We start from the raw sequence: 24,887 nt of genomic DNA, 5'->3' as shown, positions 1-24,887 counted from the left end.
GTAAGCCCCGCTTTTCGACAAATTTAGTCTACAGTGATCTCCCTTTTCCAACAATTCCCAAACTTTAGGAGTCTGTATCCAACATCTGTGTGCTCCTCTGAATCATTCTTCGGTTTGTTCTGATGAGCTTGATATTTCAATGGCATTAATATGAGCTCTTTTAACGCCTCCCAGGATTTTGTAGGAAGTTAGGCACAGATTAGGAGATCAATATATTCAGATCTATTCATTCACAGATTGATTTTTTTCACTAATTCACTCAACAAATGTCAGGTGCCACACTTGATGCTGAATGCCAGAAATGCAAAGATGAGAAAGAGAAACCCTCTTCCATAAAAAAGTTCAAAATTTATAAGGGAGAGAGAAATGCACCATCCTAACTCTATGTTAAACTGGTACAAAATAAATACGTTAAAAGGAAAAACTCGTGGAGGAGCAGGGAGTCACTTTTAGTTATTGTGGTCATAAAATTATCCTACAAGAAAGTGCATTTCTTTTATTCATTCATTCATTCTCTCATTCATTCACTCAACAAACGTTTGGTATTTCCCACAGCATGCCAAGTACTGTTACGATTTTGGAATGCTAAGACAAAAGGTTGGAAGATACAGTCTCTGTCTTCAGGGTGCTCACACTCAAGAGGGGAAGACAGTGAGTAAACCAACAAATTATAGCATAGCCTAAAAAATAATATTACCTTGACAAATAATTGTGCTAGGTGCCATTTGCCTTTACATCAATTGGCTTGGCTTAAAGGTGTCATCCACGCTACTGTTTCACCCCTGAGCACTTCACCTTTAACAGGAGTAAGCAAAAAAGCCAAATGGCACTGTCCGGATTTGGCTTTCCCCAAGCTTGATTAATGGAAAAACAACTAATTTTCGTGGTTGATCTATCGTTTTAAAAAATGTCAAAAGCATACATTTTACTTAACACTGCTAAATATTAGCATGAATTAGCCCCTACTTATCCAGTTTAAAATCCAATGCTTATTTAGAAAAAGAATAAAGGAAAATCCAAACACTCGGTTAAAATAAACACCTCGTTAAGCTTTCATTGTTATTGGTTCATAATTACTGCTTATTTTATATCCAGTTTGAATGGTTTTCATGGAGTTAATTCAACCGTAATATCCAGTTTTTCTTGCTCTTAGACACAGCTTCAACTTGCTTTGGATTTTAAGGCAACTTTTCTTAGAAAATGCTTATAGGCAACTTCTTCCAGCCCAAATGTCATTCTCACTAGAGGAAAAAGCAGGGCCACTTCTTCTCAATTCAATTTACCTCCATAAACACGCACCGAACGGCCCCGAAGTGCTTTAGAGATACAAAGGTGAGGCCATCACAGCCCATTTCTTCAATGAGTCTATCATGTACAACAGGGTTTCAGGAAGTTTCAGAAGACAGACAATTGACCGATCAAAGAAAATTATCATTATGTGCCCAAAGAGGCTTCCAAATGATTTACGTGCTAAGAATGATGCTTCATTGAGTTACTCATTTTCGCCGGTTCCAGCAGCTCAGCCAAAGGAAAATTTAAAAAAAAAAAAAAATAGTTCTTTGATTGCAGCATCTTGTCCCTGGCCCACATAAGATCCTAACAAATACTTCCTTACATTAACAAAGAAGTGATTTTTTTCACCACCAAGCAAACTTCCTTTAGCTTCCTTCAGCTTCCTTCTCCCATCAGGCATTTATACACAGTCAGTTAACTACAAACACCAGCCACTTTACACAGCCTGCCTCCTTGTCAGTCTCTCTCTTTAGGGGCTGTACCCCTGTGCACAACACACAGCATTGTACGCAATTACAGATTTTTAAAAGACTAGAGAGTAGTTCATATACAAATCATATACATGTATGTATGTGTGTACATACATCATATACATAAATACTCCAAATATTATACACAAAAACCTCCATACACTAGAGAAGGAGGGAGATCTTCAGAAATCTCAGTCTCATCAGAGGAAATACGAGAAATAAATTCTTTTGACTGATCTTAAATAAAGACCATGCAAAATTACTATGTTATTGAACAAAACAAAACTTTTTATACAGGTTTTGTTTATTTCTTAGACTCCCACACTACTTAGTGAATGAATAAGATTTTTTTTTTTCAGTTTCTGAGGACTCCGTGAAATAAATTTACCTTTAGGATTTTCATGTGTACCATGAAATGTATTCAAAACTGCATATTAATGTATCTTCTCTTGAAAATTCTGAAGATTCTATTTCTCAACTGAGTTTAAGAGAGTCATTAACAACACGCAGACATGATTATATTTCTTTCCCAGAGAGACTACGTATTCTGTTAAAGAAACATACCCAGATGCTGTCCTCCTGTCGATATTGTTTCCAGTTCCTGCCACTGTCACTGAACATCAGCAGGTAGCTGGTCACCCAGTTGGAGCTCCCATATCCCCCTTGGGTGGCCACCGCGGTGATCTCCATTCTCTCTCCAAGGTCAATCTGCAACCACTGGTATTTGTTTGAGACAAGCGGAGACCAGCCACCAGCTCCTTTCGTGAAAACAGAAAAGGAGAAAATTGGCAAAGAATTAGTTAAAAATCTGTTAATGGATTACAAACGCCAGTAAGATTGTATTCCTCTATGGAACTTTAGAAAGTCAAATTTCCAGAATATGAAACTATCACCTTGTAGAAAAATCAAGAATTTCGTGTAAATGGATTGAGCCTATGTTAATTACGTTCATTTCTAGGTGTTATAACCTGTGACACTGAGGAGAGCTAGGGTCTCGTTGAATGTTGAAAGAGCTCAATTCGACAGGGGGACACTCATGTCAACACTTGGAAATAGCATGTTTCCTGCCCCCATGCATGACTGGGTAATGATCAGCCTTCAATCATTGTTCACACTACGCTGGAACTAGAAAACTCCCTCTGATGCCTGATCATGTAGACTCCCCAGAGAAAGAAGAACAGCCTCGAGCCTGAGAAGACAAAAACAGTCAAGGAATAGTCCCTACCCTCTCTGTTATTACAGCCTTGTAGGAGGAACAGACATGGAAAAGCATGTTTGAAACACAACATGAAAAACTTCAACGGTGAGGCACATGCAGGGAACAATAACACAATAAATGATGGAGAGTTCTATCCAGAGGGAGCTTGGAGCTCACTTGCAACAATGTGTGAGACAGCTTAAATTTTCAGGAATTTTGCAAGCTGATTGTTAAACATAGCCATCTTTGCAAGTGGCCATCGTGGGAGTATTTAAACCACAGAGATTGGCAATCTCTACAAGTCAACACCCGCCCCCACCCCAGCCAGTTTACCAACACACCACCGGTGCTATCCTATCTGGGGAGGGAAAGGATGGTGGTGGGTGAGGGGATGGGGGAGGGGAAAATCACACAGAAGATCAGAGAGTAAGTCATGCTTGAGCACTCAGAAGTGACAAACAGAAGCTTGTTCTATATTCAAGGAAGTATGGGTAGCGCAGAATTTATCCTGTTTGTCTTGTTTAACACACACCAGAAAATTATAAATGTGACTACTGTATGTCTTGTTAAGATGTTTCATTCTTCCAGTTTAATATAATACTACTTTATTTGGGGAATTTATTTACTTTAAGTAATGCTGACATTGCTGACTGTGTAAGTAAAATACAACCACTGTAAACATCATGAAATAGGGTTTGACACATTCTTGAAGCCATAATCATCTAATATTCAATACTATTAAAATGCAACATCTATTACATAACACCCCAAATAAGAATATTCATACATGTTTTCTTTCTCCTATTCTTTTGCCATCTGCCTTGAGGCCCTGATAAGGTCTGACATTTTAGATAGAAATTACCATTCATTTACACACCATTTTTCTTCAAGCATTATTCTTAACATCTGTGCCCTGTTTCATAAAACCCCGAGTACAGGCTCTAGTGCAAAGAGATGCTCAATAAATGTTTGCTAATATGGTGAGGCACATGCCACTGTGAAACCTACAAGGACACATCTGTGTTAACAACTGTTTTACAAGATTTAAAAATTCTTTTTGACAGCAGACACAACACAATGACACTCTGATAGATGAAAGGCAGAGCCTTTTGTTACTTACAGTTCCAAAAAAGAGAAGGCTGCCAGGTAGAGCCATCCAGGGAGATGCACCCGTGGGAAAGGTGACAAGGTGAAGTTATAGGGGCAGCTTATGTACTGTAAGTGGGGCGGGGTTAGCGAGGTTTTGTGGGCTCCGGGTGGATTGGCTAGTTTGAAGGGCCTCCAGGGCATAGGGGCTGTCCCTAGTTGTCTGGTACCTGACTCCAGGCAGTTTAGGGTTGATGGGTGCATGATAGGAGTGGTGAGTGGGTATATTTCCTTCCACTGTCCTATCTAATCTTACTATTCTGCCTCAGGGTCTATCAAAAGTTTGGAAGTTGAGAGACTTCTGGGGACTGATCCTAACCAAGCACCCTTGATCCTCTTAGAGCTGCAACTGCTTATCTCTCTGTATTTTTATAACTCTTTTTACATAGAAAAGTTGGAAAAGAGTGAATGAAGTGCCCCCGCCGGCCATCACCTTGACCTGACATTTCCACTTTTGAAATTTTATCTATATCAGCTTATACCTCCGAGAAAATGCTGGTTATTTTGCTTCTTGCTCTTTCTAGTTAATTTTAACGGTCAAAAGTCGGTAATGAGGATATATTTAATATGGAATTTCATAATATTTCTCTGGCATTTTGACACTCCTTCATAGACCGGTATTTAAGAAGTGAACACATGAGAGAAGCCCAGTGAGGAAAAAAGAATCAGCGTGATTCTAGTGAGTTAAAATTGGATCATCAATTCTCATCAGGAGAAAGAGGAACCTCTTCCTGACCGCTCCCCCTAGCCAGCATCACTCACCGTTACAGCTGCACTAACCAACTTGAAACATTCGCAGTTAATTGACCTTGAACGTTTCAATTTCTCACCTGTGGTGAAAAGGTACTACTGATATGCAAATTAAGCTATATCATTAACGGGTACACCAATAAAGTAATGGAAATTCAGATGCTCCTAGCCTTTACCAAGTAAATTCAGCAGGATAAGTCGGCCACAGGGAATCCAGAGATGCCTACAGGGTTTTAAGCTGTGCAGCTCTGCATACGCACGTGGTCTAAGTGTGTGATGGAGCATTACGCTTGCTCTAATTTTAAAAGGAATGTTGAATAGTGATGCAGAAAACGCAAATATATAGATATAGACACAGAGAGGTATACAGAATTAACACACTTAGGGAGTGCCGGCGTATGATGACAGGTAGGGACAATAGTGACATGAAATGAAAATGCAACTGAGGCTGAGGTTAGACCACACCAACCCTATGGCCACCACCAAACCACCTAGCCTTCTGGAGACATACTATTGTCATATTTACTTTTTTTAATGGAGAAAATGATGGCTAACTCCAGCAAATTGTAAACTCTGAACCACTATGAAATAAAATATAATGAATTTTTTATTTTACTTATTAACTAGAACTTTCAGCTGCTGATCAAGTATTATTCATCCAAAATGATGCTTTTAATATGCTGCTCTATTCAGCATCACAGTAGACCAATACCTACAGACCAAAGACCATCTTTTTATAACCCCATCTCTTCCATGGTTATAGACACTTACCCCACGAGACAAAAACCGTGTCCCCCCATTCACTTTCTTCCCCATACCCAGACTTCCTTTCCCAGTCGACCTTCCTTTTTCTCCTACCTTGGCCTCGTTACTGAGACTTGACATAATAATGTGTCATAAATCTTTTTAAACAGAAATGTTTCTTGAATCTTCATATCATCATCTGAAAACTCACATTTAAAAGCAAAACTCCTCCCCATTGATGAGACTTTTAAGTTAAATGTTGTCATACTGCTATAAGCATTAAATTTAAAAAGCATATTGATTGCCTACTTATTTCTCTCACACACAGCAAGCATGTGACTATGTGGTAATTGTTACTGTTTAAATTATAAAACAACTATTATTGCTACTGACTCCAAACCAGGAGTTACAGTCAGTAAAGCTGAGCCGTGAGAAAGTTTAGTTACTGAGTGACCACAAAACATAGTATCTCTTATATCTGTTGCCTACCACATTTAAACATGAGATTCCTGAGAAACTTACTTCTATAATACATATTGCTGTGAATCATCAAAAAAGAAAAGCAAACTAAAAATTATCCAGTGGGGGGTCCTTCCTGGTGGCGTAGTGGTTAAGTTCACATGCTCCACTTCGGTGGCCCCGGGTTCACAGGTTCCGATTTCGGGTGTGGACCTACACATGGCTCATCCAGCCATGCTGTGGTGGCATCCCACATACAAAATAGAGGAAGACTGGCACAGATATTAGCTCAGGGCCAATCTTCCTCAAGCAAAAAGAGGAAGATTGGACACAGAGGTTAGCTCAGTACAAATCTTCCTCAACAAGAAAAAAAATTATCCAGCGCCTATTGTATGCTAAGTACTCTATTAGAAATTTTCTGTACCATATCAACCTTAATTATTTAAATTATCTAATGAGATGAAATATGCTTTAACATCTCTTCCTTTCAAATAAAACTTTTAAAAAAAGATTTACAGAAGCTAAGCAAATTTTCCCAATATTGTAAAAACTAAATTTTCCTAAGATTATTTAAATTATTTTAATGTAGCTGAGAAATTACTTACTTTTAAAATAATTTTAATCCGTGTGAGGATCTCATTTTAAAAATCATCTTCTTTTCAATTCTTTACCCCCGAAATAATTTTACAACTATCAATGCCCTGTAGTGGTATATCTTATCTCAAGAAAATATCCAAATAATTTATTCAGCATTATTTAAATAAAAATAACTGGCTCGCTGAATTATGTTTAAGAGCTACGTCTCCTGCTTGCTAGATATCACCAACATTTAGTTCTAGTCATGGAGGCACATCTTAAAATTTCAGGGAAGTGAAAAGAAAAATTGAAGAAAAAATACTCTTGACTGAAGCCTTAAAATATAGAAAAGAATCACTTCTATCTCCAACTAATATTAAAAATGGCATGATTGCCATTCCCGGTGGTCATCAGTGAAGGTGATGAGTTATAGAGTTTGTCGACTTTGTAAAGATAGGAACTACACAGAAAGGAGGAGTCATATTTCTTTCTCAAGATTTAAAGCGTAGAAGGACACAGATGTTCAAGGACACAAGACACAAGTGAGCATAGTTGAACGACAGTCTCACCCACCATTAGGGCATCTACACTTCTAGAAAATAATTGGCTTAATTAAAATTGTCATAGAAAAGTTTCTCTCTAAGATAATTACCTTTTTTCACATGTGATTTCATCTAGATTTCCCCAAGAGTCTCAGTTTGCCTGGATCATTTTGATCTTGACATTAAATTACATCAATGTAAGGAAACGAAAAGAACACAGCACCGATATTTGTTTGGCTCCCTTAAATGGTCTGCAGTGTTCCAGGGCCACGATTTGGAATCTTTAAAGCTTTGTATTTTTACCAGTGTAGGTCTTTTCGCCAGAAGAAAACATGACTATTGACGCAGTGTGAGTTGCTGGTTTTTTCTCATGTATACTCTTGAATCTTGGCTTTGCCTCCCCTGGTCACAGTGATTGTTACACGAATGGACAGGTCACCTGAGCCAAGCTAGTGGGGCAATATCAAGACTTTGTTGGGACTATTGGAGAAAAGACTCTTTTCTGCTGTGGATGCTGAAAAGAGGGGTTTCAGGCATCAAGCTGTGGGAGCTATTGTTGTGGAAAGCCTGCCGGAGTGAAGTCAACACAGAGGGAAGCAGAGTTGAGAGATGAAACGAGACCAAGCTCTGATGGTGTGGTCAGCATCCGTGGTTCCAGCTGTGCTCAAGTGCTTCCCTGTGCTTTCCCGTTACAGGAGCCACTAGTCAGCCCCTTCTGCTCGTGCTGAACCTACGCAGAGCCACTGCTTCAGCAATTCTCCTCTCTCTCCTGCCACATTATTTTTTCTCTTCAGTGGATGGTTCCCATCAATGTACAAGCATGCTGTTGTTTCTCCTATTTTAAAAGAAAAAACGCTGCTCTTGACTCCACTCTATTTTTTTTTTCTGCTTTTTATCTTTTTTTTTTTTTTTGAGGAAGATTAGCCCTGAGCTAACTGCTGCCAATCCTCCTCTTTTTGCTGAGGAAGACTGGCCCTGAGCTAACTCCCGTGCCCATCTTCCTCTACTTTATATGTGGGATACCTGCCACAGCATGGCTTGCCAAGTGGTGCGTAGCTCTACACCCTGGATATGAACTGGTGAAGCCGGGGCCACCGAAGCAAAATGTGCAAGCTTAACCGCTGTGCCACCAGGCTGGCCCCTTTTTTCTGCTTTTTATATTAACATTCTTCAAATAAGACATCCGGACTCACTCTTTCCAATTTTTCTCATCTCATTCTCTCTTGGGCCAACTCCAATTAGATTTTCACTCTGTACCACTCAATGGAAACCGCTCTTGTCAAGATCACCAAAGAACTCCATGTTACTAAATCAGACAGTCTTCCAGTTACTTGGCCTATCAGTGACATCTGACACCTTTGATGACTCCCAGTGGCTGGACATACTTGGTCCACTTAGCTTCCACAAAAGCTCGTGCTCTTAATTTTCTTCCTAGCTTATTGGTTGCTCGTTCTCAGTCTCCACTGCTGGTTCTTCCTTTTATCTTGTATCATCTCTGAAGGTTGAGATGCTCCAGGGCTCAGTCCTTCACCCTGCGTCACACCGAGGAGTGAATGTAGATAGAGAAGAGGCGGGGTGAAGGACTCATGGATTACAGTATTATCTATGTGCCAATAATTCCCTAATTTATAGCTCTGCCCAACACCTCTTCCCTAACTCCAGACCTGTATATTCAGCTCCCTACTAGAAAGCTTTAACATGTCCCAAACTAAACTCCCGTTCTTCCCCCAGATCCTGCTCTACTCACACCCTTCCTCAACCTAGTTTAGGACAATTCCATCCTTCCAGCTTCTTGGGACAAAAAGAAAAAAATGGAGTGATGCTTGACTCCTCTCTTTCTCCCTCACTGTACTACCAAACCAACAGAAAATGCTGTTGGTGCTCTCCCCTTTCCAGAATCAGACTATTTCTCAATCTTCACTGGTACTCCGTGGGTTCAGGCAACATCACTCTAGCCTCCATTCTTGCAGTAGCTACCTATCAAGTCTCCCCGCTTCTACCTTTGCTCACTGAGACTCTACTCTCTACACGACAGGTTGAAAATATCACTCGTGTGCTCAAAACACTGCAATAACTCTCAGTTTTACACAGAGTAAAAGACAAAGTCATTTCTATATGGCCTACAGAGTCTTGTATGATCTGCGTCCTTATACCACTCCCACCTCATGTCTGATCCCCTGTCCTCTTCTTCCCAGCCCATTCCTCTCCATCAACAATGGCCTCTTTGAGGCAATTTGAACAAACACCAGTCATTCTCCCATCTCCCCACCCAAGCTCTGTTATCCTTTCTGCCTAGAATGTTCTTCTCTGAGATACACTGGACTAACATCTTCGCCACCTTCAAGTCTTTGCTCAAATCTGACCCCTCTTATAAAGGCTTGCATCTCCTGACCTTCCCTATTGAAATTCCTTCCACCCAGCAATCCTGCTCCCATTTGTCTTATCCTAAGCCACTTTTTCATTTTTTTGACAGAAATTGACATCTTTATACACAGCATATGATTTTCTCATTTATTACATGTATTGTTTATCTTTCATCTTGCTCTATTGGACGGTAAGCTCAGTGAGGCCAGGAATCCTTGCTTGTTTTGTTCACTGATAGATCCTAAATGTCTAGCACACTGCTTGACACACAGTAGGTGCTTAATATTTACCACATAAAGGAATGAAATAAACCTGTAGCCACATGAGTATAATAGACTGTGTAAATTCATATACCAAACTAGCGGCAAAGCTGGAACTGGAGACAAAATAAATAAAAGCTAATAAAACAGAGGCTAAAATAGAAGCTAATGAAAAAAATAACTAATAAAGTAAAAGGACACCTTTCTCTACAGCATGGTCTTTTCAATGAGGTTCCCAAAGAGAAAGCTCAAGCACTAGGCTGAGACGCACACGCGCACATGCACACGCACACACTTGACTACCAACTGCCTCAGAGTTACACAGTTTAATCACTTGTAAACTACATTTCCTAGATGTATTTATTGCTTTGTTTTGAGATTTTTGATACAATAAAAAAGAGATGCTTTTCACTTCATTTCCCCAGAAAGGTTCTAAATTAATAATACCTCACTCAGTTCTCTTAGGTTTCAGTTCTTTGCTGTGGATCAATTTTCCCTCACGGCAAATTGGCAGACGGACTTTCAGTCCTACTTCTTGCATTGCCGGATCAAACACTTCTGAAATCTTTAATAATTCAGTGGATTGAAAAGTAAATATTTATACCCTTTCTCTGTTCAGGCATCTTGATTTATATATTTGATTTGCAAATTTCATGACAGCCAAATTTCCTCTGGAAGCTAGAATAAAGTTAAAAAACACCAAATTCTGTGCCAGCAAGTTTTATTTCATTCAAATCAGTAGTTTTGGAAAAAGGACTTTTAGCACATGATGTCTAGAAATTCAGATGATAACCAGGACTTGCCCATGTTTTGCTTTCCAAGCCCGTGACAACACTTTCTAAAAGTTTCAATTTAGATCTATTATGGTGAGGCAGGTCATTCCAGTAAATGACATCATGCATCAGAAAGAGCACACTGACAACATCTCAGAGGTTTAAAAATCATTTTTTGCTTCTGTACCTTCTTTTTTTTTTTTTATCTTTCCCAGCCAGACGGAGATGATAAGCTGTCATGAGCCAAATGTCCTCATATCACTCCTTCTGGGTCAACAAACTGAAGTCACTCCCTTGTACCCAACAGACATTATTTCCACATAATGATTGCAAAAGGCAGCATTACTAGAGCACAGTATATCAAAACGGTAAAAGGTGCCAAGCCATTCTCAAGCATTTGATTGATTAAATCATTTAATATTTTTCCAATTTGTAAAACTGCTAATGCTAATTACATATTACATAAATACATATTAATATAGTATCATGTTCCCAATTTATGAGATATGTTTACCTCCAGGCTTAGATATTTGTTGAATTCAGTCTTGAACACACATACTTTATTTAATTCCATGATTTATTCCTTTTTAACTGTTATTTCACTGTGGAAATTTTGATTTTGCAGGCAAAGGGAAAAATTATTAGTGAGGCTCCTGGCCAAGATGACCTTAATGTTCCCCAGAGCTTGACTAAACTTTAGACAGGTTTCCTCCTGACTATGGGCCCCTGACTTTCCTTCTCTTAGAGCATTTAATTTAGGAAACTTGCAGTTGTAAATTATTTCTCGGCCCCTTGAGACATAAATCTTCATCAAGCCTGCTTCCAGTTTTACAACCCAGCAATGCCTTTCTCAAGGACCTAAGAGTCATCCCTTTGAAATGTAATCATCAAGGAAGACAGAGCCCCTATCTCCCAGTCTCTGTGGGAGGGTAGGAGTCTAACTTCCACAGCATCAATTAGCAAACGCAAATGGCCTAATCACATTGACCAAGCGCCCCCCCCTTAACATTCTCTGGTACTTTTCCACTAGCTCAGCCTGGTGCTTAAAAACTCTCCCACCTTTTGTTTCAATAGAGTTGAGTTTGATCTCTCTCCCTTACTGCAACAGTCTTAAGCCCCATTGCTATGGTATTGAATAGTCTTTCTGGTCTGTTTAACTCAATCCAGTGCGAGTTTTCTTTTACAGGAGATAATTGTGGGATTTTTTTTAATAGAACAATGTGTTTTTCATTTTTCTGCCTAATGAATCATATTCCCCAGAAACCATTCCACCATCAGAGTCTAGGAGGAGATAAAGAGCAATGCTCTGAAGTGAATGAGGTTGACTGGAAGCTAACTTAGAGGGATTCTTCATGGTAGTGACAGTACCCAGAGATTAGACTACGCATCTGCTCCGTCTATTAATGAAAAGAAGATCACAGCCAACTTCAGGGAATCTGAGTAGCAACAAGAAGCACCATGGTGCCCAGCCAATAAAGAGTAATGGCCTTTGCCAAGAGAATGGTCAAAGGAAGAGATCAGCCACTAAAACTGGCAATGCATGCCAACAAACATCTAGGGTTGGGACCAACCCAACCACACTCTGCAGATATCACTGACCTGGGACATAAGGCTCTAACCAATGATCTTGTGCTGGGCACCAACACAACAACCATCATACACAGGGGAGCCCCCCATCCAACTGTGCCATGCATCCTCTGACTTCTTCATACGCCAATCACCATTTTGGCAAAGAGCAGAGGAAAGAGTAGGAAAATCAGAAGATCTGAGCATTTACCCAGAAGAAACTGACACAACCAAAGGATGATTCTTTACCCAGCAGAGGCTAGGGGGCTTGAGGCGATCTGATATGCGGGCACATACGGGAAAGAGTCTCGGGGCTGGAAGACAAATAGGACCTCCCCCACTTTAAGACAATACCCACAGCTGATAAAGTTTTGACAATACTGAAAAATACGTGGTATTTCCAAGTTATTCCTCAACTACTAACACAATCTGCGGACTTAAGAGCTTTCAAAGTGGCCTGAGAAATCAGAGCAACCAATATTTCAGATTTGAAAAATTAATGTACCATAGTATCTTTACGAGTATTTTGTTTGCATGCCTAATGTCCCAAAAGCTGCTGATTATGCATTTTATATAACTTATGATTTTATAAAACTGTACGTGGGTTGTCAAAAATGATGCTATCTGCACATGCATATAAGTGGTCAACCAGAACCAGTACATCTATCTGATTCAAAAAATATTCTGCCATATGTGTAGCATTGATACAGTCATGTTGGCACTTTAGAGCAGAATCACTCCACATTCTTTGGGCATCACAATGATTTTTGGTACAAACGAGACAAAAATAAGCAAAAAGGTTATATATATATATATATATTTTGTATATATATATGTATATATATATATATACACACACACACATATATACACACATATAATCTACTGGCTTTAACAGATATAATGTTCTACAATAGCAGGTGGAGTGGAATACAAACAGAATTTAGTGTCTGAAGCCAGCAGGAGGTACAATATTCTCCTGTGCAAACATTCAATTCTAGAAATGCTTTCGATTGCAGACCATTCTGCTACACAAATGAATTACTTCCTCTAACATCCAGGCACCCCAGCCAGCTCCATCTGGCTCCTGGTCTATGTACAAACAGAGGAGCACACAAGGGTTATAATTTTACGGAAAACATAGAGAAAAGAACATGCTCTGAAGAGACTTATGTTAAAATTGTGATACATTACCGTTAATGTTGCCATAGGTTGACATATATTTAGATTTTTAAAAATTATCCTCAATTATTACATGTGTTTTAAGTGATTTCTTTATCTCATCATATAAAACAAAGTTTCAACATATTTGATTTGGGGATATGATATTGTGCTAAAATAATAAAGAGTACAAATAGTTGCAAATGTAACAAACCATTGGTGGGTGACTTTTCCAATCTAGAAACTTTTATTTATTAATCTGATTTTAACCTATGGTTATAAACTTGTAATTTTGCTATTGTATCTCCTTAACTGAGAAATAAATGCCTTCTAAAATTAAACACCATTAATTATTCTGTATTAGAAAGAGCAGGCAAATATTTCCCTGGCTTCACCAAGATAAAAATCATCTTATTTGGAGGCAGCACGATTGAGTCTGTCAGGATGTGAAAGGTGGGGAAGTGTGGGCAGAAGAGGAAAAAAACACATCATTTCGCTCTGTTTATCTCCATCTTATTTTTATTTGTAATGCATAGTGGAAAGTTCTAAACTGTCCTTTTGATAAAAAGAAAGTCTCACAAAGCAACCTCATTTCCACTCAAACCAATGAGGCCTTTCATAGGATTGTCAGGCCACCTATCATCGTTCACGGTTCCCAGCGGATATTGATCCACTGAGTCATAATAAAGTAGTGCTTCCAGCTGGGAGTGAGAGTTAATGCAAACATTTTCTGGATCAGAAAAGACGGACAAAAAAATAGGTCATGCTTCTGCCCAGCCAATTTCAAATTGCTTCTGGCAATACTGTGACTCTCATCCACACCTCTACATTTTCCCGCACACTCTTTTACCACCGAGGAGAATGTGGCAACTGAAAAACACTATCCTAGCAGAAGCAGCTCAATGCATGTTCATGACAGCTATAACAATTGTAAAAAGCAAATACTTCTGATAAGCAAAATGGAAAATCAATTACCAGCGTGGATGATTATGTCGCACTTGTTATTGCTTTTATTATATTCCTTTTCTGAAAATTAAAAGAAAGGTCGATTTGTCGTTGCTGTTTAGAATGTCCCTTCAGAGCTCAAAATTTTGCATTTTAGTTTTAAAAATAACCGCAAAAGAAAAATATATTTTTTTAATTTTAATATAAATAAATAAATGGAGCCAAAAGAAACTTTCGGAGGTGATGAATGAGTTTTTGGCCTTGATTATGGTGATGGTTTCGTGGATGTATACTTATCTCCAAACTCATTGAATTGCAAACCTTATATCTGCGCAGCTTTTTGAATATCCATCATACCTCAATAAAGTGGTTCAAGAAATTAGCAATTTATAATTTTAGGAAATATGAATGTAGCATTTCCAGAGTCAGCCTAGCTTAACAGTCAAATGCAAATGTCAAGAACTTTACACTTTTATTTAAAGGCACCAATTTTTCCTTCAACAGATGTATAACTGAGTAGAAGAATATTGTGTTGTGCTATGCAACCTTCATAAAAATTTTTAAAGTCTATCATTTTTGCAAAATTATATGCAAGCCTGGATACAAACTTCCTAACATTTTATTCTCCTTTATAGAAAAATGAGAGGGACAATATGATGGTAGGGACATTACATTTAAAGGGAGGTCTCAGATGATCTACAAGTAGAATTTCAATAACGAATTCATGAGTTACATGATTCTTGAGGGATGATGCTTCCAAAAAAAGAATAGTTTTTTGCTCTTTCTGTGCTGACATCCTGTATCGTTAGAATATCTGTCTAGGTCAATAAACGAGCTGAGAATAAAACCATCAGGAAATGCTCCATGGCCAAAATTCTGTCACTTTGAGCAAGCCCCTACTTCTTTAGCTCCAAGGGACACTGCGACTTCTTGTTTTTTTCCCTCAACTTCTGTGGCCAGCCCTTCTCGGCATCCTTCATAGAGGCCTTTCTCTACTTTTGTTTAAAAGCTAACACAACTCTCCTCTCCTTTGACTTTATATTCTCAGTGGACTACGTTTCGCATGCGTATGGCTGCAATGACTAATTTTTTGTTTTTGGATGATGAAGCCTGAATATTTATTTTTAGCTCTGACTTTCCTTTGAAATCTGTATCCCAAATCCTGAATGCTTCCAATATATCTATTCATGGATGCCCTATAGATATCTCAAACAACTTTCCAAAATTGGATGCCTTGCCTCCTGTCAAAACCAGATGGCCACATCATTCTAATCTTCAAGTCACTCAGACTAAAATCTTAAAAGCATTTCTAATTACTGTCTTTCAATAATAGAAATAGAACTTTCCAAATGTAGAGAAATTGCCAAATCTAGTTAATGTTGCCTCCAAAGTGATTTTCATTGCAGCTTTTGTCTTTTCAGAATCCCTACCTTAGTTTGAACCTTTATTATTTCCACCACTCGGTTAAAAAAAAACTTTTAAAAAAACTTATTTTCTGTGTTTATTTTTAGTTGCCAGGGATACAATTTTGAAATGAGTAAATGAAAGAATGAAAAGACATGAAAGCATGTAAGTGATCTTAGTGACAGAGAATTGGCAGGACCTGGTGACATGTGGATAGCCCCTTAGATATTAGATGTTGGGAGGGCAAGGATAAGCTTGGAAAGTCAAGAATGATAGCCTAGAAAACTTCCTGGATGGTTGTGCTGAGAGCAAAGAGTCATTAGTGGAAGGGACATTTAAAATACGTAAAATTAAAGGAACAGAAATCCTGAGGAAGCACAAAAGATTGAGAATACTTGGAGTGATTCACTTGAGAACAAAGAGGCAGCTCTTCTAGGGTGACGAGAATGAAGGCAGCAAGGCCAGTGCGATTTGGCAACCTTTACAGGCTTTGGAGAGGAAGTCAGGAAACTGTGTTCCTGCCTGACGGCCTACCCTTCCTAGAAATCTTCAATAGGTGCCTCTTAATAACCAATCTATTTTTGCTATTGTTCCCAGAGTGGTTTTGGTAAAACCAGGTTGAATAATTTTTCTCCTTGTAACAAAGGACATCCTTTTTGGCATGGCATTTAATGCAACTTCGATCTGGCATAGGAGTCTCAAAAAACAGTGCATTTTTCTAGGAATTCTCATTCTCTGCAATTTCATTTGAATTCTATGTATTCCTATGCCTCTTACTTAGCCAGGTCCTACTGTCCTCTATCTCTCAGCTGCAGCTCAAATAGCATCTCTCCCATAACCTAGTTTGTTACATAGAAGAACTTTGTAATGTGGAAGAATGGAGTTTATGTTTGCTGAATTAATAACCAAGAATCAAATTCCATATTAGAATACCATTGTCATATTTGAATCCAACCTTGTAAAAACTTCTGTGAGGTGGTCAGACATAAAAGTGAGGCTTGCCATTAGCGAACTGTTTAGTGTTCTAATATGGCCAGACTCAGAGCAATAGAAATAAATTAGATTCTGAGATGACTTCAGAAGGTCAAAGGGCTGTAACAGGTTTGCTTTCTAGTAACAACGTAAAATGACAGGCTTTTTTAATGAGTGCAGTCGACATTTCAAAGGATCTTCAACTCTCTTTTTGCCATTTCTTTTAAAAGAAATAGTTCTGATTAATTTCCATCAATTTTTTTGGAGTATCTGAAATACGTCTTGAATTCCAATGAATGATGAATATTTGCTGAATATTGATTTAATGAAGTATCTCAACATACTTCGCTATCTTAAAATTTAAATTATTGTGCTTTGTGTGTAGATTACAAAGTGGTTAGATTTTGTTTTTGAACAATCTAAACATTATTAAGAAACTCTCCTCACACCTTTTCAAAATAGGAAGAAGGCAGGAATGATTGAATCAAGGAGCTGTGAAATTTAGGACATTTCTAATTCTTAATAAAAATTGTGGAAGCAAGAAACTAAAAGGCTATGAAATATCACCCTCTTTAAAATCACCAAATGCCATCCCTCCTAACAAACAATATAGAATTTACCTCCCTAATCACGGAGACTGGTTATGGTTTTCAGCACTAAGTCACACACAAACTTTCCCAACAGAAAAGCACTATATACAAGGAATTATCAATATACGTCTAAATCATCATCACTAATACCCACAACTTACATTCTAAAAACCTGACCCAAAATGTGATTGACAGACCATCAGTACACACATAATCAAAAGAAATCTAGAACTGACTCTGGATCTGCCAGCTATAAATAGAAATAGGCTGTGTTAGAATGTGATTTCCACCTGCAGGGAGTTTATCTTTTTTTTTTTTTTTTTTAAGATTTTATTTTTTCCCTTTTTCTCCCCAAAGCCCCCCGGTACATAGTTGTATATTCTTTGTTGTGGGTCCTTCTAGTTGTGGCATGTGGGACGCCGCCTCGGCGTGGTCTGATGAGCAGTGCCATGTCCGCGCCCAGGATTCGAACCAACGAAACACTGGGCCGCCTGCAGCAGAGCACGCGAACTTAACCACTCGGCCACGGGGCCAGCCCCAGGGAGTTTATCTTTTATGAAAAAATAAGATGACACAAGAGCAGGTGATGCATATTATATGAGGAACTGAAACAGAATATACACTAAAGAAGTTTAGAATATGGACAGCACTACGGGCTAAGTGACTAGGGAAACAGAAACATTTCATTTAGGTTCTAGGGTGGGACTCTGAAAGGTCAAAACAAAGGGTTGGAGCTTTCCAAGCAGAGGAGTGACATGAGGGCAGACAAATGCAAGGCACAGTTTTCAGGACGGCAGTAATTGGACTGAAAGGAGCGAGGGGGCGTGGAGAGACACTGGCCTCTGTGGTCATTAAGGCAAGAAAGGAGAGTGCAGCCAGACTGTAGAAGGTCTTTCATTCAAAGCTAAAAAAAACAACTGTCAAGTTTCCAGCATCTGAGAACCACTTCGTGTATGATTTGTGTTTGGTACACACGTGGATCCCCAACTTTAGATAAATTAATAAAAAAAGAGAGACTGTCCACAATTTTAAATGTACAGAATGAGCAATATTTTAGACCACTAATAATATGCAAGATTATCCATATTGTTTTACAAGAAGGTAGTATTTGCTGTCTTTTACCAAGCCATATCCAGCTTGATGACGGATAGCTTGATCTGTATGGGCAGTTCCCACAGCAAGTTGGTTTAACTTCTCACTGTTGATATTTACTAAATAAAAAATCTTAACTCACATTTATATGTCACAGAGAAAAACAGGAGATGTGCTTTGGGAGTATACAAAATAACATATGGATAGATGTATTTTTTTAAGCAACAGAAAATCAAGCACTAGGAATATGTCAAACTCTTTTGGTTCACGTCTTGTACATCACAGTTCAACTTTTAAAAGAAATTTTAATATCTTTTCCCCCGACATTACATCTTGGTTCATGAAAGATAAATCCAGGTAAGTGGTATGCTGGCAAGTGTTTAATAACTTGTTCTCTGGGGGGAAAAGTCCTGCTTTACAGCATTTGTCAATTCCTGTGGTGTAAACGCTCCGTCCACGGCAGATTTCAAGCTCCCATCTTGATAACAGTGAGTTGGGAAGAGCTGTTCACAGCGGGCTCTCACAAGCCAGCAGGTTATTGACCAAACCTCAGATAAGCTACTTGAGCAAAGCAGTTGGAATCATACTGCAGTTATGAATTTCTCAGTTACAGCCTCAGGTATGAAAAATGCATGTTTTTTTCTAACTCGATCTAATTTTCTCTCTTGAGCTCATATTCTGTCTAATGTAGAAAACCAATCTAATCATTCCAGAGGAACTCAGTCCAGTTCATGGATTACTCAGTCACTTCAGGATTTTATTTCTGTCACCTTCAGCTTCAAAATGCTCATAGGGATATGTCTCCCTTCCTGCCAACCCGGGGGACAGTGGAGACAGGGACTGCTTACTTCTTGGTCTTCTGCGTGGGCAGTGAAGGATCCCGGAGTCAAGCAGCTTCTGTTCTGCTCTGTGGTGTTGCGTTGCAGGCTAGTCCTGACCACAATATTCTGATCTTCTTCCTCCCATCCAGGTGTGACACTGCCCACACCCACAGCTTCATTCCCTAACTTCTGCACTCATTCTTGGTGCCCACGGTAGCTCTTGGCTTTCGTCAGATGCCATTGGGGTCTGCTGTGGGGTCTTTGCCACACCACCATGTCTGCATTGCAGCAACAGGATGATGCAATGACTTCTCTTGGGGTGGGCGGTCTCCTCTCCAAGCACCCACTCTAGGCATACCTTCACATTCAGAGATTGAGGGTCAATGAAGGGTTTTCTAAAGCTCCCTGCTATGGACTTTGAGGACAGGACTTCAGGGAAAATGATTCTTCACACTTGCTTGCTTCTGTCTAACCCTCTTCCGTGCTTTCCAACCTCTCCTTCTCCCTTCCTCTCAGTGGGGTATGGGGAACACAGATTCCTTCAGCCTGTTCATTTCCCCTTTCAAGTCCCTTATATTTTGGACCTAAAAGGCACCCACTGAACTTTATTCCCAAGCTGTGCATGACCCCCTTTCCCCTAAGCATTGGGTGACGTGTGCCTATCTGAGCTGGGTGGGGAGATGAAGGCCAAGCAGGGAGAGCACATCCATTTCCACTCCCCACATCATCCCACACATCGAAACAGCCTCTAAGGGAATTATAATTGTCATTAAAAATGTCTCTACTTCATCTCGATTACAGGAATGAATGTGCCCCCCTTCCCAACATCAATCAGCACACTTTAATGCAGAAAAGCAGAATCTACTGCCCACTTCCTTGCAGAACATAGTGAAAAGCACTCCTCACCTCGCACTTCCCAGCGACCTCAGTCCAGAAAGGCTGTAATATTGAGACATGTGACTGACTGCCAACTGTCCTCTGTGGATAAAGCTTCCAGCGTCTATTCAGTGTAGCTCAGTCCAGACCCTCGGCATTTTCCAGTCTACGACATGGCACACCACATGCTTCAGAATACAAGGAAAATGTTTTCTCCTCCAGCATGGCCCACCAGGCTAACAGGCTGAAAGGCTGGTGAGTGCTTTCCTCTTATATAGGCAAGAGCAAGATCAAAACTCAGAAACCAAAATAGTTCTTTCCCTGAAGAAAACACAGGTGTACTAGCATTTTCTCATAATATTTACCCCTCCACATCCAGAGTCACTAAAAAAATATAGTTGTTGACAGTGTCCTTTGAGAGAGGAATTTTGCAAACAGCTTAATAATGAGATGAGATGGGGTTTTGCCATTAGGAGTGCAACTTCGATGCAAAAGTAGTTCCATTCTTTTCTGTTACAGAAAAAAATCGTAACATTCACATTAGAAATCACTGGTTTAGTTCCTTCTTTTTATAATTTGTAACTATTGATATTTCTCTATTTGTTGAGACATCATTCATCTGGCTTCCTTTAGCTCTTTGTGCATATTTGAGGGAGTTGATTTAAAGTCCTTGTCTAGTAGGTCCAATATCTTTCCTTTATGTATCCAGCACTTTTCTTATTTAGATACTTGTATGAAATCACTACATTCAAAGATTCATATATCCCGGCTCATATGTTTTATTCTTCATACAAAAATCATGGTTGCTCCTTATGTTATGACATTGTTCTGAATTTCTATTTCCTACATATTTATTTCTTTTATGCTTTTATGCATCAATGATGCAAGAATCTTTATGTTCTCTTTTTTTGAGGAAGATTAGCCCTGAGTTAACACCTGCTGCCAATCCTCCTCTTTTTGCTGAGGAAGACTGGCCCTGAGCAACGTCCATGCCCATCTTCCTCTACTTTATATGTGGGACACCTACCACAACATGGCTTGCCAAGTGGTGCCACGTCCGCACCCGGGATCCGAACTGGCAAAGCCCAGGCCGCCGAAGCGGAACATGTGAACTTAATTGCTGCGCCACTGGGCCGGCCCCTATGTATTTTTACTGATCACAGAATTAATGCCATGTACTACTAACAGCAAAAGACCTAAGCCTAATAAGTGTAAGTAATAGCACACAAATTAAGTAAAAGTTAAGAGAAACTGTACTCTGTTAGTGAATGGGAGAAAATTCACAAATTATCTTACAGTTCAATTAGTGAAAAGTTTGTTATTTTTTTTTTATCCCTCTCTCCTTGAAATTACCAAATTATCTGTTCAACCTCTGTAGATTATGAGCTGGACTTCAGAAGGCACATTCAGAAACACCCATATATGCAATGGAGGTGGGATTGAAAAAATAAGGCCACAATTGTGTTTTAAAATTTATTCTTATTGAGGAAAACCTCAAAATTGCATGACCAGTGACGGATCTATTAAAATAATTTTGTTTAAAAACCAAAGAACTGCATTAGGCGGGTAGCAATGGAACGAGAAAAGGAGTGTAAGAGAGAGAGAGACTGCAAGCCACGAATATACAGAATTTGTCATCTCCAAGAGGAGGGAGCAAGGGAGAAATAAAAGGTAATTCTACAACGTTTAAGCCATGGTGATTAAGATAACCACCAGGATCCAGAAAAGAAAAATAATGACAAGGAGAAGCTGGTTTGAAGGTAATATATTTAACTGAAGATATGTTGAGCTCTTTTGTGAAGACAAGCCATCTAGCAGGCAGCTGGAAAATTCCAGCAGGCAGTTGAAAATATAAGAAAGGAGACTCTTAGCCATGTTCCTCCTCCAGCGCAAATGTGGGAGGTGTCTGCACAGCCCCCTCCTGCGGCCTGGCAGTGGACCAGCTCATGCAGGGAGGCATGAGCAACGCCAAGGTCAAGGATGAAGCTTTAGAAAAACCCACATAAACATTCTCATTTTGGCACAGAGTCTCTGACCTTGTTTTTCATTTTTATACAGTCAGATACTTTTATATAGTCTATTAAGTCACTTATATTTTATACGGCCAATTATATAGTCAATTTTATACGTGTCCCTTTTATTTTCTACGGTTAATATTTATTATACGTCAATTTTTTTAAAGAAATTAAAGAAAAAGATAAGAGAAGAATAACAAATAATCCTCAAATCACTTACATATGATTTTAGGCTGGCTTTCTACTTAAATTATTAGACCTTTAAGACCCTGACAATTCCCACTGAGGGAGAAAAATCTTTAACATAAAGTCCTATTTGAGACAAAACACAGAGAAGCCCTTATAAAATCATGCAATTTTTTCTATCTTTTTTCATGGAGTTATATCCACAGAGAAGCCTTCGAAGGGTTACAGTTAAAAATCAAATGAGATAATTTATGGGAACAGATATTAAACTACAGATAGACAGTTAGATAGACATATAATATATGAAGTGATGTCAGCAAGATGGCAGAATAGAAGTCTCCCACTCATATCCCCCTCAGCAACAATAATCTGGCAGCCATCCATGGACAAAAGTACCTTTGAGGTAGTTCTGGGACCCACCACAGGCCAGAAGCAGTCCTGCCCTCCAAGGGACCCACCAGGAGACGCTCCTGACTGTGCCTCTGGAGGTAGACCCACAGATTTCTGTCCCAAAGAAGATCCTGAAACAGCCCTGTAACTGGGCTCCAGACCATCCCAGCTGCTGTCCGTGAGCAGCTCTGCCCATTCAGGGACCGGGCAGGAGACACACCCAGCCATGTTCCCATGGCAGGCCAGCCGACCTCAGTCCGACCGTAGATCTTGAAGTGGCCCCGTAACCTGGCTCCAGCCCCTTCCATTGCAATCAGGGAGCCCTCAGTCCTGCGCGTCCAGGAGCCTGCCAGGAGACACCAGTTCCTGCCCCTCGAGGTAGGCCCTCAGACCTCCATCTGACTGTGGATCCTGAAGCAGTCCTGTCACCCAGCTCCAGACCCTCTGAGCTGTGGTCCAGGTGCAGTCCTGTCTACCAGGGGACATGGAGGGAGACACACTGACCCTTCCCTCCAGAGGTAAGCCCATCTACCTTGATCTGACTGGGGACCCTGAAGTGGCCCTGCGACTTGACTCCAGCCCCTCTCAGCTAAGGTCCAGAGGAATCCTGCTCACTCAGGAATCTGGCAGAAGACATGTTCCTTCATGCCCCTGAAAGCAGGCGTGGTGACCTTGGTGTGACTATGGATCCTGAAACAGCCTTGTGACCCATCTCCAGCCCTGCTCTGTCTCAGTCTGGAGAAAGTCAGCCCACCCAGGGACCTGGCAGGAGGCACACTCATCTCTGCCCCTAGGGGCAGGCCTGCAGACCTTGGTCCCAGCTGCAGACCCTGAACCAGCCCTCTGAATCAGTTCCAGCCCCTTTCAGACACCTCTGGGACCAATCCTGCCTGCCTAGAGACCTGCCCAGTGATGCTCCTTCAAATGCACAGACAACAACGCAAGATGACACAGATGATGCAAAATCAGGCAAACATGACACCCCGAAAGGACACTTAGTGAACTTCCAGTAACCAACCCCCAAGAAATGAAGATCTACAAACTGCCTGACAACGAGTTCAAACTAATCATCTAAAGAAGCACAATTAGATACAAGACAACACAGACAGACAACTAAACAGACTCAGGAAAACAAGGTATGAACAAAATGAGGAGTTTAACACTTCCAAGCAGCCTTATAAGATGCATCTCAGAACTTTCCACACTGAGGACAAAAGGCAGAAGGTTTTATCCATGAGTTCTCACCCTCTATTGGTCAAGGTCAGTCTCACAGGTAGGCAATAGTCGCCATACCCCACCATTAGAATTTCTGATGCCCAGTGGATTCCCCAGGGGAGATCATCCCTCAGCATGAGGGGAGCCAGGGGGCAGGAAGACACAGGTACATGGCACAGCCCAAGATGAGGTTCTGTTGTCCTTGAAGGAAGCTGGATTTGGTCCTTACCACATCGGCTGGAGAAAGAGGTGGGCTGAGAGCATGTAACTGTCACCCAAGAGGTGTCCAATACATAACACCACATCTTTAATTACAATAGGCTTTAATATGGGTGAATCCAAAAAGGATGGTTTTCTATTGCTAGCTATCCTCACGTTTTCACTCCATCCTCTCCTAGGGAAGATACTCAGGATCCTTATGCATCATATCAGACAAGAAAGCTCTAGGCCCCTGCTTTCACCGCTTTGTTGATTATTCAACCTACCATGCTTTCGGGGCACATGTACATTCCAGCCGAAAGCATGCATTCTCATTCAGAGGCCAAACCTAAGTCCCTTCACTCATGTATGCTAATATGTTGTTTAGAGTATTTTGCATTTATATTCATGAGAGAGAGTGGCTTTTAATTTTCCTTTCTTGTTTGTCCTTGACAGAGTTTGGTATCAAGGTTATGCCGGACTCACAGAATGAATTGGGGAGTATTTTAACTTTTTTTCTGTCCTCTGGAAGAAATTGTATACGATTAGAGTTATATCTTCCTTAAAAGTGTTTGGAAGAATTCACATCTGAAGGCATTTTAGCCTGGAGTTTTCTCTCTTGAAATGTGTGAATTATGGATTTACTATCTTTAATAGACAGAAGAATACTTAAATTTTCTGTCTTATTTCTTACCATTTTTTTTTTAGGTTGTGTCTTTCTAATGCTTTTGTCAATTCATTTAAATTTTCACAATTAGCAGGAAGTTTGTTAAAATATCCTCTTATTATATTTTTCTCTTATTGATTGTACTGCATGTTTTCTATTTCATTAAGCAATGCAATTTTTTCTTCTCTTTTTCCTTATTTTTGGTTTAATGTAC

The 24,887-nt window shown here is 39.8% G+C and overlaps 1 protein-coding gene across 2 annotated transcripts in view; it reads right to left on the bottom strand.

Annotated features, from left to right (window-relative positions):
* Positions 1-24,887, bottom strand: part of CNTNAP4 (contactin associated protein family member 4) — a 263,723-nt gene that overhangs the window by 184,715 nt on the left and 54,121 nt on the right. For both annotated transcript variants that reach the window (XM_008518257.2, XM_070613914.1), the window contains exon 3: positions 2,328-2,521. In XM_008518257.2, the coding sequence (XP_008516479.2) occupies positions 2,328-2,521 (194 nt within the window). The remainder of the gene's footprint in view (positions 1-2,327; positions 2,522-24,887) is intronic.

The sequence above is a fragment of the Equus przewalskii genome, chromosome 3 (assembly GCF_037783145.1).
Source record: "Equus przewalskii isolate Varuska chromosome 3, EquPr2, whole genome shotgun sequence".
Lineage (NCBI taxonomy): Eukaryota > Metazoa > Chordata > Mammalia > Perissodactyla > Equidae > Equus > Equus przewalskii.
Note: the sequence above shows the minus strand (reverse complement) of the source record. Positions and strands in the feature narration are given on the sequence as shown.